Consider the following 15,879-nt stretch of genomic DNA (forward strand, 5'->3'; position numbering starts at 1 on the left):
AGTCATTAGTGGAGCAGATGTAGATATTACAAGAGAAAAAAACATTTTACAGGAATAAAATAATATATTGAAAATGTGCCAAAACAGCTGAATTAAATTTGGAGTTAGAATGAGACCTTTGTAATGGTGGAAGGTGTTTGCTGACTCTCGTTTAACATAGATTTGATTGATTTATTAATTCAGAACACAGCCAAATCCCTGATTATAAGAGGTTGTGCATGTTTGCAACAATATTACATCTCACTAGGGTTATTTTTTTAGTATTCATTTGCTTTTTGTAGCTTCAAAGCATTCTTTATCAACGAATAAGCCCAATAGGCAGAGGAAAAAAAAGAGCCCTGACTTTATGAGAATGAAGTTGCCATTGAACATTTGAGTGTGTAGTCACAAAATTATATTGTGTGTGATAATAATGTTCAGAGGGAACACAATGTAAACTGCACACAGAACATATTCATTGTTATGCTCTTGTACACACACACACGCACACGCACACACGCACACGCATACACACACACACACACACACACTCACACATCCGCCCCGTGGTGTGGCTGATGGGTCCCAGAGGTGCAGCGGGGCCTGTTGAAACCTTAATAAGCACGTGTGGTTCCTTTGTCCAAGATGACTGAATAATTGTAGCCGGCGTCATTACAAAGCATCTGCCCCACTCTTTTGCCTCATTGTGTGTGTGCGTGTTCTTCCTGCCATCAACGCTTTTTCTTCCCCACAGCTGTCCCATCTTGCAGGATGAGACAACCAGTGTGGAATTAAAGCAGCGACAAGCTATAGTTAGCAGCAAGTGCATCAGTGAATGCCTAAGTGCCACATCAGGAGCAGCACGACAGGCTTGTAGAAACATCTGCACGCCGATATGTAGTACGATGGACAATGGCTATGATTCATTCATTCATTCATCCCTTCAGCTATTCATCCATTCATTCATTCACTCGTTCATTCATTCATTCATTCATATATTTATATACGTGTATATATATGTGTGTTTATATAAAATCTTTGCTTGATGGTAATATGTGTTGTTACATTTCACACAGCACTCAGAGGACTTCATAAAAAGTGGAACGTCCCCTGATAGCCCAAAGGCTCCTTGTCGTAGTTTATCAAAGCAGAGTTTCATCCATCTGCTGTGCAGGAAGCATTGAAGCTCAAAGGTAATCTGAAGCACGACCTTTGTGGTATTTGCGCTCCGTTAACTAACGCTGTCATGTAAAGGTTGTGAAAGACGAGGGTGATTAAGGGATATGGATCAGGACACACGGGAACATCATCGCGTGTCTCCGGAGTAAACTTCAGTCCGGTACGATTATGCCATGCTGCATGCCAGGATTAGAGGAGTGTGGGATTTTTCTTTAGAATTTTTACTTTTATTTTTCAAATTTAGTTACATTTCATTAGTTGTTGAGCTGGTTTATTTATTTATTTTTAATGCCCTCTTTTTATTAGTTTTAGTTTTTTAATATATTGAGTGTGATTTTTTACTTCTTAGTCAATTCTCATGAGCATGTTTGATAGTCGGCATGCCATTTTGTATGTCCGTGTGTTGTGGTGAGATATTGAAAAAGGACATGGCAACACAATGTCGGACACAGTGAGCAACTCTTTGTTTCTTTCAGCAGCTTATTCACATTTATACACTTGTTTTCGATGTTGTTCATATACTTGCCACTTTGAATTTCCTTTTACAAAAAAAGAAGCACTTTCAGAGACATAGAAGAGGAAAAGAGTCTGTGGTACAGTAGGTCACTTGAAGAAGAGAGAAAGTCCAAAGTCGTTGATTGTCACTCCCTCTGTTCATACAGTTTACTCTGTTTGTTTTGACTCAAAATGACGCCACAGTCCTGTTGTCCATCAAGTAGAAACACTTTGATTATTGAAAAGAAATCAAACTACAATTGTCACTCAGTAGATCGCAGACCTCCGCCAAGTCTGGACGGTTAACAAAAGTGAAAGGGAAAAAAAAAAAAAACATGGTGGAGCGCCACATTTAAGAGTTGTCCATTCGTGTGTTAGCAGGCTACTTCTTGGTTCAGGGCAGGATTGGACTATGCCGTTTTTTTATTCCAAGGTTAATGGGGAATAGTTCCACTGTGCCTCCGCCAACAAAGAAAAGAAAATTCCTTTCATGGAAAAAAAAAAAAAACTATATAGTGGATGGCCATATTGATGATTTGTTTTTTAGCAGGCTACTTCCTGGAACCATCCGATTTGTTTTGCAGGGGGAAAACGCAAAATAAAAAAAAAAGAATTCCCTGACAAAACTGAAAAAACATTGTGGTGTTCAGTACTTGTGTTTGCCTGTTAGTTGGCAGGATGGGAGAAGATGGGAATATACCAATTTGATTCTCAGATGGGGCACTTCAATTGACTCAAATGGTACAACCGGTGAAAATAATCATGGAGAAAAATCCTGCCACAGTTTTGCTTTAGCCACAGGGTTCTGGTTTACCTGCCAGTTGAGGAGAAACAAATTGTGGTTAAAGCCAAACTGTGCCTGGCTATTTACTTTCCCAACCTGATTTGGCTGGTTGGCAGACTTTCTGGTCTATGGTCAACAACGCTGAGGACGATGAGAATGTTACTCAGACTATAAACCGAAAAGTGAAACATTGGGGATTTCTGTATTGATCATTTTGTTAAATAACAAAATTTTAACAAATCTGGTCATAATTTTGTTCGAGGAAAACGGTATAAGACATTATCAACTGGATCGGACTCCACCATTTGCTTTGTGGGGCTGACATTGTGACTTGACAAAAGGACAAAAATATGAAAATAAATTCCTCCACTCACATTTTCACAGGTATTAATACCAAAATCTTACTTGGTAACAAACAAATAAACAAAACACAACTTCTGGACTACACACTTTTACACTTGGCTGACGTAATACAGCAGTGGCAACAAACTGACTTTTGTTTTGTCGAAGGCAGGGGGAAAATTGTATTTTGTTTTGTTTTGAATCCAGCATGCACTCTGCCTTCTGCATTATTGCCCAGAGTGGTTGTGTGCTAATGCGACGATAGGCTGGGGTTTATCTTTAACACTTGAACTCCTTGAAAAGCATTCAAAGCATTGGAAGTCTTCATCAGTTTTACGGCTGCAAAAGGCAACCATGGAAAACAAAATGTACAAAATGCCTTTGTAATATTCCATCAGTGACCATGCTAATAATGTAACTGCCTAACTCTTTTTTTTTTTTTGCCTCATCTCAAGACAGTAAGGCAGTTAGGTTATTCGCATGATGAGATTCAGTATAACTACAAGTCAAACCAGTGAAACAATTCATCAGGTCAAGTACACAAAACACATAAATACCATCAAGTCTTGTTGTCATTAAATGAAGTAAGACCTCTAATTCCACATCACATAATCATCATCATTGTTATAATTACATGAAGGTCTCTGGACACAAAATGGTTGAGGCTATGATGTGATGCTTTTTTGCCCTTTATAGTGACTTCAAAAAAAAATCCTTTCATGCATGTTGTATTTACAGTGTGATGCTTGTAGCATGCAGGTGACCATATTTGTGTGTTTGTGTGTATCGAGCAGGAGTGGGCAACACAATCCATTTTTTATTTTTATTTGAGTTATTTCTGATTAATCATTCATTTAAAATATTGTCATTGGATAACAACATGTGGAATATATAGGGAAAATTTTCAATTTATGAGAAATCTTAGTTGTACAAGTAAATAAAATAATTATTTAATGTGATAAATAAATGAACATTTTCCCACTAATCATTGCCCGCCTGGCTCACAGTACCCTTACAATATCAATAAAAATGCCAATGTGTTTTCTCATGTTAGCCAACAAAGTTAAAAAAAAAAAGAAAGACATTCACTTGTGCAAGTATGCTAATCAACTAATGATAATGATAGTATTTTTTGGTGTGCTTTTTCTGTAACATTTTTATAATGTCACAAGATGACTCCAAAGCCTCAGCTAATAGGAAAGGACTAATTAGTATCAGGGAAATATGTTGAAGTAATGCATCTCAAATGAGAGACAAAGATCTTTGGATGTCGGCGAGGAGCGAGCTAGCTTTAGCCTGGGTTTGTCGTGATGGAGCGTCTCCTCATGTGCATTACATGCATTTTTTAAAATCATCTGCATGCCATCCATTTTAAGGGTATAAGGTAAGATGAATTTGAAAGGATGTTTTACAATCATAGGCGGTGAAGCATTCACAGTTTCGACGATTAATCGATTATTGTTACAATTGTTTTGAGCAAGAAAGGCAAAATAATAAATCCTTTGCCCACTCCCAGTGTGTAGTGTGTTACTAAATGATGGATGCTCACTCCCCGAGGACGTCGACTATCCCGCAGCGACACCCCACCCTCACTCTTCCGCTCCACCGTCATGCCTTCGACCTTTTCCTCCCAACCCTGTGACTACTCTCTCCATCGCTCCAACACATCTCCTCATCCCTCTCCGTTGTCCTTTTCCCCCCTTTCCCCTTGTGCCATAAAACAATAAGTCTTGAATGTCTGCAAGGAGGCCCTGCGCTAATGGAGCCCATTAGGCCCCGTAATGAAATATACATTACACCATTACAGAGGACTGCAGCGCTCAAATAATAAAACATGCACAATTCAATTTCCTCCTCGGACTGGCGTGAGTGTCTTTCAGCGACTGCGTGTGCGTGTGTGTGTGTGTAAAAATGGAGGGACATCGGGAGAAGGTAAACAGTTTGTCTAACACACGCACTCACGGTTTTGAAGCATGTCTGAGTGCTAAGAGGCCTAAGCATTTAATATGAGTTGACCAGAAGAACCGCACCTGCTACCTGTCTGACCCCCGCAATTAGAGAGGAGGAGGGGAAGCGTTGTTGGAAACTAAAACATAAAAAAAAAAAAAAAAAATCATCTACGTATAGCTATGATGGCAATAGAGGCTGCCTTAGAGATATATATATAAAAAAACAACACATGAAATAGAGGAACTGTGGTACATTTTGAAGTTTGTAAAAAGAAAAAAACATACAGATGGACAAAAAGTGAATTTCATTGGCTAGCGGAGTTAGCCCATACTTTGCTTGGTAAGTGAAGTCTGAGCAACTTGACATGTCAACAAGAACAAATTTAAAGGGAAAATATCAGCAGTAAAAGGTTTCGCTCTGAGCCGCAGATTTCACTTGGTGTTTGCTCACTTTTTAATAGGCTACATTCATGAGTTTAATGGAAATACATAGTGTATTTGTTTGCATATTAGGAACTATTCTTCCAAGGCTTTGTATTTAGAATTGGTTTCCAACTCCTGATCTAAAACTTCAAGCTTCCCCCATCTGCAAGGACCAGGTTGACCCTAATAGCCATGAACGTGGTACAGCCGTGGCCGCGTCAATCAATCGACCCCCGACACCAGCACAAGTGAAGCATCTGTTACTTTTTAAAGTATGTGTGTGTGTGTGGGGGGGGGGAGTCATCATGTTACCTCCTATTAAAAAGTCTAATGACAACGTTGCACAGCAGTCCCAACGGCTAAGTCATGTTTTTAGAAAAATTGACAATTGGGAATGGCCATCATAAATCCTTCTATTCTATTCAAGCCTAACGTAAAGACTGGAAACAAGAACTGAAGTGAAGTGGGATGCTTTGTTAGCTTAAAAGAAAACCCAGATAAATATTATAAGACTGTATGAACTAGATTGTACACCTTGAAAACTGCCGGGTTAAAAATTGGACCGACCAAGGAAATTTGACTCAACCTTGTTGTTGTTTTTGTTGTTGTTTTTTTTTGCAACACTGGGTTGTTTTGTACAAAAAATAGGTTGTTTTGACCTAACTTCTTGGGTCAGTCCAATTTTAGACCTGAATTAGGTTGTTTTTCATGCAGCATTTTTAAGGGTGTAGAGTGACAGAAAATGAAGAGAGTGAGGTTCCTTGGCCCAGTGAATATAGCACATTGCTACATTTGCACCGCCTCTGGTTTTTTTTTGTGTTTTTTTGTTTTTTTTGTTTTTTAGTTACTCGATTGCTCTCACACTGTTATTTCATCAAGACATCCAAAGTTGTTTAGCTCTGAGCCCAGGGCTCAGGGTTGTATTTTTGCATATAATTTGTCTTGAATAAATATTTCAGTGTCATTCATTCCTTCAAGAACTTCTGACTCATTAATATAACTTCAAGAAAAAGAAAAAAACAAGATGAAGTAAATGAAAATCAAATATATTAAAAATGTGGACTAAGCTATTAAAAATATTTAAATGTAAATATTACATTTAATTAAATAAATGACAGTTATTTGACTTACTAGATTGTTTGCGTGTTCATCTCTAATAATTACTCTGGTCAACAATTTTATTCATTGGAGATGCAAGTAAAAATTCCTGGATAATTTTATTTTTAGTGGATTCTGAAATTGCCTTCATTTTTTTTCTGTAGTGCATAAGATTTTATGAAATATTTAATTTAATATAATTATGAATTAAGAGTTGGTGGAATTATTTATTATTACGGTGCATGGTAAAATCTGTATTGTGTAAGCTTTTATAGATCAAATTTAACAAAAAAATGAAAATGTTTCCAAAACCTAATGTTGACCAGTGTTTGCTTGTTTGTTTATTTAAATATTTAATATGAGGAGCTAATTAATTCAGTAATTTAATATAAATAAAATGCATAAAAATATACAATTTAAAATATGAACAGTTTTTGTATATTAATAAAATTCAATAAATAAATTATAGTTACTTTGCCAATATTTGACCAAGCGAATTTGCTGTAATTTCTTTCCCTTTTCTTGTGAGCTGACATTTACCTAACACTACTTTAGTGCATGTGTGTGCGTGTGTGTGCGTGCATGTGTGTGTGTTTTTAGAGGGGCTAATGGTGAGGGGTTTGGGCTCAAAATCATATGGAGCCAAATCCTCCCCCAAACAAAAAAAGCAACCTTCATACAGTCTCATATTTACATGAAAAAGCTCCAAGAAGCATTCCCTGTTGAAATGAGTCCAGCCAAAAGGAGCTTTTCCTTTTTTTTCAGGAAAGATGAGAAGGGAAAAGGGGAAGGAGGTGTTTGGCAGATTCTTCTTTTTTTTGATTGCCTTTAAAAGTCCTTTTCACATCCTATACAGTGACATCTTTCGCTCTCCTCCACGTTCATCCCAGTATATCCAAGTAGACGGGCGAGGCTTTGGCCAGGTTGAGGAGCAGGCCGTGAATCTCCTTAATGTTGAGTCTCATGTGAGGCTCCCTCTGCCAGCAGCCCAGCATAAGATCGTATACCTCTTTGGGGCAGGTTCTAGGGCGCTGCAGCACCCTGCCCTGGGTGATGCACTCGATCACCTAAGGAGAGCGAGGGGGAGGGGACAAATATGGGAGGTGAACATTCGCTGAAGGTGATGAAGCTTAAGCTTCACCTCGCGGCACGGGAACGTCGTAAAAATATGTCAGCATCCATGAATTATTAACCCGAGTGATGAAGTCGGGCGCAATCGGAACTGACAAGCACACGGATCCGACGTCGCTTTTCGGCGCCGTTTCGAGATAAAAAAAAAAAAAATCTTCAAAGATGCTTTGAAATCCGACACCTCATTTGGTACAGCTACACTGTGTAATTCAAGAAATGCATTATATAACACGCATATATGAGTGCGTGTGTGTGTGTGAAGTGCAAGTCTACGGTTACTTTCTCAGATGATGTGACCCATGTCGCCAATTGACCATTGTGGCAAAGAAAAATTTCGATACCTCCACACAATCGCATCATTTCCTGTGCAGATCCCTTTCGGGTCAAGAGTTGAAAGGATGGATGCAAAAGGGAAGGTGGAGGCCGAAAGGTTAAACATGGATGTAACCAGAGTGACTTGGAGGGCCAGGGAAACGACTTGAGAGGTCAGATATGTTGAAGGCTAAGCCAAAGGGCTCAAGATGGCAGTCTTTCCCCGGAACTGGGTCAAAACCCAAGAAAAGAGAGATTTGTATGGCTTATGAAATATTCAAAAGACTCTTAATGTGTGGTCATAAACTGAGCATGTGAGCTTTTGGGATGTCATCTTTGAAAGCCCTTTCCAAGTCAAATGGTTACCGCTAGGACAGCAAATTAATCCAAAAAAGAAGGAGGCAATTCTACAAAAGCACTGTTATTACATTTAGATTGGATTTTTTTTTTGCGCATGAGAGAGCGAAATGGAAAAAGTGATGGAAAGAGAGAGAGGGAGAAACCCGTGTGAGCTAATCCGACTACAATCATATTAGCATACATTAAGTGAACAACAATTTACTCTTATTAAGTTCAAACTAAACGATTAACTTTAGCGTACAAGCTAATGAAAAATACTTAATGACTATTACTTGCTCAGTGGGCTTATCGACAAATTCTTACATACAAGTAGAATGAATAGGAAATGACAAAAAATGTTACTATTATACCTTCAAACAAACTATTTCTGAGGGCAGAGCATTTTCAACTTAAAATAAAAACAGACAACCCTGTGTGGACAAGACAACAAAATGCTAACAAAACCGAGTAGGACATTTTATAAAACCACATATATTACATGCACATATACTACATTTGCCTGTGTTGAGCAAAATATTCTGACCATAAATAAATACAAATTGGACAGAAACACTGCTGTTGCGTCTATATTGGACTATGTGTGCCCAAGGTAAACCAACAAGCGCTTCTGATTTGATTTATTTTTCCAAAAATGCTTGTCCCTCATTTAACTGAATCCCAATCATTTATGGAAACAGAACTGAATTAATTCCAGAAACTGTGGCAGAAGTGCACCAGTAAGCTTAACCAAGATAACGGAAGAACATTTTTTCACATATCATTAGTTAGGGCATATTACTTTCAAAATGTGTCCACTGTGGACTAATTACTTAGTTCATTACCTTTGATTTAAATTCCTATTCAACTCTGTCCAGAGTATGACAACATGGTGCACTGTACCTCATTATTGGAGAGCTGGTACCACGGTTGTTTGCCGTAGGTGAAGATCTCCCAGAGGACCACACCCAGACTCCAAACATCACTCTCCGTGGTGAACTTCCTGTACATGATGCTCTCGGGGGGCATCCAGCGGATTGGCAACATGGTGTGACCTCCCACCTAAGGGAGCGCACACAGAGGCAGAGGGGAAGGAAAAGCACGGATGAGTTGCAGAGGAAATAATATACAGATTGAGAGAGATGGCATATAAAATTTGCACAGACATCAATTTGAATGTGAATCTATTAACTGGATGAGTGCTTTTTCAACAAGACTGCAAAACGTTTCACTCCTTCAAAGTGCTTATTGACACTTTTAAGTAAGTGGAATTTGATGGTCTTCATAATTATTGCAAACCTTGTGGTATGGATACTGCTGGGGCCTGAATTTCCCCATCCCCGGGATCAATAAATATTCAATCAATCGATCAATCAACCAAAACTCAAAAACCTTTTCGTAAGGCTCAGAACTATTGAATTAATATTCAAATTAATATGAAAAAAAGCCATTTTGTTCCAGACTCATTCACAAAAGTAAAAATTCCCATTTATGAAAGAGCATTTTTTTGCAGTGTGGTATGCATTTGAAACCATGTTGAATCACGGGATGCGGCAGCTCGAAATTGTTTCTATGTTTGAAATAAAATGTATTCTACTTTACTCATTTAGATGAGCTTGTGGAGGCTTAAAATGTTCTTGCAAAAATGTAGTCGAATATTCTACAAATCAGAAAACATTGTTTAAAATGCAACATTAGCATTAAGTGATTCTGTGTGAGCTCAGAACGTAATCACAAAATAAATGTAGGAAATTGTATATGTGAACTTCTAAACATTTAGCATTTAGTAAGAAACTGTACAAAAGCCTAACTATCATGTTTAAACTAGACGATTTCCGAGCAATGTAAATTTGCATGTTTCTCCTGCATCTCCATATTTCGATGATTTGTGACTTAACTATAATTGGATTCTCTGTGTCCTCTTGCGTGTCCTGATAAAACTAAATAGCCGAAATAACCAATTAAAAATTCAAAAATGTTTATTGATGTCATATTTAGTGGGCTATCCCCATTTATTGCAGAACCGTCCTTTAAAACGCATATTTCTGTTAAGACACACACCGCACTAAAACCAAACTATCAGGATTAATGAATCGAGTGTCACCAACGCTTATGATGAACGCAATGTTTTGACTAAATGATTGACAATAAAAGCACATTTTAATGAACCGAGTGAACGACACATCCAGGTAATAATAGGCCAGTTGAACTCACCCTGAAATATTCAAAATGATAGATAGCAGTGTGTGTGTGTGTGTGTGTGTGTAACATTTGCATCAATAGCAGTTTAATTGGGTTGTCTCGGGTTAGCAGAGTAAATAATCCAATTATGATTTATTGTCACAGATGACATCCAACAGCAGCGTCAGCAAGCCAAGAGCAGCAATCAGCGACTAATCTTCAACTCAGAGCGACTTTTGCTCTTTTCATTAAACTCAAATCACAAACGAGCCTTTGGAGAACATCTTTGTTCTGTGAGGGTGACTATCATACAGTTAGCAACAGGACGCCAGTACGATATAAATTTTGTCCGTTGTACGGAACTAATTGTTAAATAATCCCAGAACCACCAAGTAAATGAAGATGATTGCAATTGACCAAATGTAGGTGAGGTTCCAGCAAGTTGGGAATAGGTAGTTGGCTGTGATGCACATTTCTCTGTTAGTCCCTTTGATTTTCTTCTATCCATTCATCCATTTTCTTTGGCACTTGTCCTCATTAGGGTCACTGGTGAACTGGAGTGTATCCCATCTGAATGGATAAGCGGGGAAGACCATGGACTAGTGGTCAGCCAACGGCAGGGCCCATTTAGACAAACAAGCATTTACAGCCACATTAAGACTTACCGACAAGTTAATCGAGTGCTGACGTACTTCACAAATTATTATCCCATTAGCATTTGCATTTTTGTCTATTATTCCAGAATCATAATCCATATACCGTATTTTCACGATTATATGGCGCGGATAACTTTTCAGAACGGTAGTCCCTCCGGGTCCCCTTTTTACAGCGTAGATGGTTTTGAGTCTGTCTCCTTTGCCTTCCCAACAACACATTGTCTCGTGGCCATTTCGGTGTCATTGTATGATTTAACTGATCCACAGAGACAGGACAGACATTAAACAGCTTATTTATTTTAGGCTCCACGATATGACGAGGCATCTCGAGTCTTCCTTCTTCTTCAACGTGCCCAAAAGCGAATTAAACCTCGTCTCATATCAGGCGTCTCCTCCATTGCTCCCGGCGAGCATGAATCTCGCCGGCGATTCTCGCTCCGTCGCGCACCGCCGATAGGACAGTCCATTTTCCAAGCTTTATGTCCGTTATTAATGGCCTGTGCACCGCACTTGGCCCGTTTCTGTGCTAGTCAGCGGCTTATTTAATGGCGTCATAAAATGTGGACGGTCACATAGATAGCCATCAGGTTCTGCCTCCATCTCTGAAGCGCTAAGTCTTCACAAGCAAACCTTTCTTCTTCTCTTATCAAGTATGCTTTTTGTTTTTTTCCCTCTAATCTTAATGTGGAGCTTTTTATTATGCTTCACCGCTTGTTGGTTTGTTGGTCAGTATTTTTTTTTTATCTTGGGAAACCATCGGAATATGTTTCATAGTCAAGCACAAACTGCATTTATTCTCTTACTTTTGTTCTCAAACATCATTTAGTCACTTATGTGTATGAACTCATGAACCCATTAGACGTTTTGTTTTATTAATTATGGATGATCGTCTTCCCTGAAGATCTGAAATATTAATAGCTCAAGTGCTTGGCCACCTGGTTTTATTGTTTATTACGCCTGCGTTTGGTTTCGATGTTTGTTTGTATGTTACCAGCAGCACAACAATGGACTGAACTGAATTTCCAGTCAACTTCGGGGAGGGGCGTGGCACGGAGCAAGGAAGAAACCATTATGCCTTGGTGCCGATCCAGTATTTTAATTGGTCCAGTATTTTTAATGCCTCATACATTATCAGGAAATTCCCAAGTGATGGAAGACAGTAAAGATTACGTGTGCCGCCTGAAGGACAAATCTTTTGGTCTTTTTTTAAGGCATGTGTGCATCCTGATTTATTTATTTTTCTCTTTTGAGAGGCAGTTGGAAAATGGTGAAATATGGTTTCACTGTCGCCAAAGGTAAACAAAGAAATAAAGAAAGGTTAACAAAATGGACAGTCAAGAGCCCCTCTTCTCTTCGTGATTGCTGGCACTTCTTCTCCTTCCTTTATACTATAATGCAAAACACTAATTAAAATAATTTAATGAATCTAATTTGTCAACTATAGCAATGTTGTTTACTGTGTCTGTAGCATTTTAGAGCGGCGGATTTAGGGATTAAGGCTCATTTTGAAGGATAATAAAGACTTAATTAAGCCTTAATTATGGAAAATCAAATCAGGATCCACAGACACGTTGCATTTTATTATGTGTGTGTGTGTGTGCGTGTGCGTTTGTGTGTGAGACTCATCTTAAGTGTTTGAAATGGGAAACTATTAGGATGACAAAATACATTCTGAATGCAGTAGGGGCGGGACAATTCTTACATTTTGGGAGTTTTTGCTAGAGGGACATGAGATGGTGTGTACAGAGTTGTATCGAGTTGCCGGGCATAAAGTTGAACACGCGCAACTGATTAGTATCAGCTATCATGGCTAGCCAATTGCTTCTAAAGCAGTGGTTCTTAACCTTGTTGGAGGTACCGAACCCCACTAGTTTCATATGCGCATTCACCCGAACCCCTCTTTAGTGAAAAATATAATAATATATATTTTTTTTTCTCAAATACAAGACGTAAATGGTAGTGGTGGTGTACTGGTGCACAAAATGAGCTGTACATGAACATCACCTTGTTCAAAGAACAAAACCAACACAATGCATGAACTCACAACAAATAACATACCTGCAAATCAGTGTGACTTCTGCGAGACCAGTTCCAATATGCATCATCACGAATTCACATGATACATCAGGTATGTTCGGACCTTCGCAGTGGAGGCTCTGCCGAACCCCTGAGACCGACTCACCGAACCCCTAGGGTTCGATCCAACCCAGGTTAAGAACCACTGTTCTAAACGTATCAACATACAAAAACAAACTAACAAATGCCATTGATGTTTTGACAGAATAATCTTTCAGCCTATTCGAACTGTTACTGTTGGATTCGTCTCCATTGTTCTACTTCTAACAAGAAGACATACTATTTTTGAATAAATATCTACTATTATTGTAAACGCACCGGATTCGGTTTATTCTTTCATTTGATTGCAATTTTTGTGTCTACACACAGAAAGAAAATCAGTTTTATATTTTGCATTGTTTTTCCTATTGCAATGATTCCGAACGACTGCGCCACAGCACCTTATTGCTTGGGAAAATTATAGCACAATTTCCCTTATTATGTCAAGGAATTACAATTTGGTAACAAATATTGAATCTTTCTTCATCTGTCTACCACTATAGTAAGAAAAAATGCTCTTCCACCTGGTGATATAAACTTTCATTCATTCAATTAAAACACGGCTCCCTCCGAGTATATCTAATTTCTGTTTGATTAAACAGGCCTGGATGACACACTGAGTCAGAACAATTATGAGTAAATTGAAATGAAATTGTCATTAGTTTTAGTGCATTTGTAACATTTTCTTTTTTTTAGATGGTGTGCCCTGTACCGAATGTGAACTGGGCCAAGGCCTGAGACAAACTGATATACGAAAATTTTGGGCCTTGCATTAAACCCCCATTATCTCTCTGTTGTTCACTATCTAGCTATATATTCATCTCTTCTGTTCTCCATCCATCCATCCGTCCGTCCGTCCGTCCGTCCGTCCGTCCGTCCGTCCATCCATCCATCCATCCATCCATCCATCCATCCATCCTGTTACATCTACATAGTATCAATCTATGCATCCATTAAGAGCCCTCTTATTTCTGATGTTCGTGTCTCTCGCTCCCTTGTCCTCTCCCTCTCTCCTCTCTCGTCGCCTTCCCGTCTGTCTCTCTCCCAGCTTCATGAATATGCATCTTCACAGCCTGACGGCTGCCTAATGTTCTGGGCATGACTAAAATAAAAGGGAGGGGTCAAGAACAGCAGCGTAGATTTTTGTCACGCAGTCTTGACCACTTAGAGGCTGGCGTATCTATGACAACTAGGCCAGAAGAAAAAAATATATATATGTGGGGTGGGTGGGACACAGGGTGGTGATAAACTCCACCCACTCCATGATGCACAGGAACTTTAATTGTCCTCTGTGTTTCCATGGAAACAAAAACTAGTGATTGTTTTTTTTTTTTAAGGCGTGTGCGAATGTGTTTCCATTTCCACATGAGATGGAAATACCTCCTGATGCACTTCATTAATATATTGTGATTCCTCTTTACTGGAGTACTCATAGAAAAAAAGAATTACATAATAGGCAGTTGAAGATTAAATATGCCATTTTAATGAGAGTAAATCCCTCAATTAAAAACTACCCACGCACAATTATCACACAGTAGATAAAACACCCAGCAATTAGTTTGTAAAATGTTTGTTAAACATTAACATGTGTTTACGTATCGCCCTGGTGTTAATGTGTCATGTGTCTGACAGTGTTGTGCGCTCTTCGTCAGAAAGAGGAAATACAGACCACAATGAATCCCTCCAAAGTCACACTAATTTAAAACTAGGGTCAGGGTTTCAAACTAGGGGTTAGGGTTTCAAACTAGGGTTTCAAACAAGGGTTAGGATTTCCAACTGGGTTTTAAAACTAGGGTCAGGGGTTCAAACTAGGGTTAGGGTTTCAAACTAGGGTTTCAAAATAGGGTTAGGGTTTCAACCGAGGGTTTCAAACTAGGGTTAGGGTTTCTAACTAGGTTTTAAAACTAGGGTCAGGGGTTCAAACTAGGGTTAGGGTTTCACACTTGGGTTTCAAAATAGGGTTAGGGTTTCAACCTAGGGTTTAAAACTAGGGTCAGGGTTTCAAACCAGAGTTTAATTACGACTATTGTTACTCGCCCCAAAAGGTGTGCATAGTACAATGAAACCGGCCTAAATGCTGCAAGACTACCAAAGTTTGGCTGGTTGAAAGAAGAGTTAAATTAGAGGTCATCATTATCACCATATATCCCCCCAAATTGTTCTGGTTGAATTAAATTGAAAATATATCCCCCCCCCCCAAAATTGCGAAGGTTAAAATAAGGTGACTGCAAATCCCCCAAATGTTGTTGTTTATAAAAGGACAGTACCTGAAGCCTTCTTAAGAATACTTGAAAACCACCAACAAATGTGCTGGAAAAATCAAATAAAAGTTCTTGGTCTGCACAGAAAGACGTGGCTGGAAGAAAAAAAAGGTTAGCAATGGGAGCCCACAAATAAAGCAGAGGATGGAGGCATCTAAAGCGTCTGCCAGCTTTTTTTGTGTAAGCGGATGCTGTGACGTCAAAACAACCTCGTCAGTCCTACGCCTTTGCTTCTATTTTCCTCCCAAATCCACGCATACGTGCATGCACACACACTCACAGAGGTAGAGGGCTGATTCCTTTATGACTCATCTTGGCTTCTGTCTGACGTAAGAGCATGACTGAACACGCTTACCCACCTACGTGCACACACACACACACACACACATGGCATCTCACTGACTCCTCTGCATGCCAAAACCACCACTACATTTTTGCTACTCTTCTCGCTTCCCCATCCTTTGTGTCGTCTGTGATAGATGTATTCCTTTTTGGCTATGTTTTGTTTTATTTCTCTCCGGCTGTGTCCAACGTTGCCTGTCTGCTTCTTTATTCTACCATCACTGACTGCTGCTTTCTCAGCTGGTGTATATGTATTTGTTTCTTGTTTTCATCCCCTCTGGTGTCCAGCACTTTGC

At 39.0% G+C, this 15,879-nt stretch overlaps 1 protein-coding gene across 1 annotated transcript in view; it reads right to left on the reverse strand.

Moving 5' to 3' along the window:
- Window positions 1–1,600: 1,600 nt before the first annotated feature.
- Window positions 1,601–15,879, reverse strand: part of ntrk2a (neurotrophic tyrosine kinase, receptor, type 2a) — a 52,864-nt gene continuing 38,585 nt past the window's right edge. The window contains exons 18-19 of the mRNA XM_061279376.1: window positions 8,932–9,090; window positions 1,601–7,316 (exon numbers count right to left, since the gene is read on the reverse strand). Coding sequence (XP_061135360.1) covers window positions 7,131–7,316; window positions 8,932–9,090 — 345 coding nt within the window. The 3' untranslated portion in view covers window positions 1,601–7,130. The remainder of the gene's footprint in view (window positions 7,317–8,931; window positions 9,091–15,879) is intronic.

This window comes from Syngnathus typhle, linkage group LG5 (assembly GCF_033458585.1).
Source record: "Syngnathus typhle isolate RoL2023-S1 ecotype Sweden linkage group LG5, RoL_Styp_1.0, whole genome shotgun sequence".
Classification (NCBI taxonomy): domain Eukaryota; kingdom Metazoa; phylum Chordata; class Actinopteri; order Syngnathiformes; family Syngnathidae; genus Syngnathus; species Syngnathus typhle.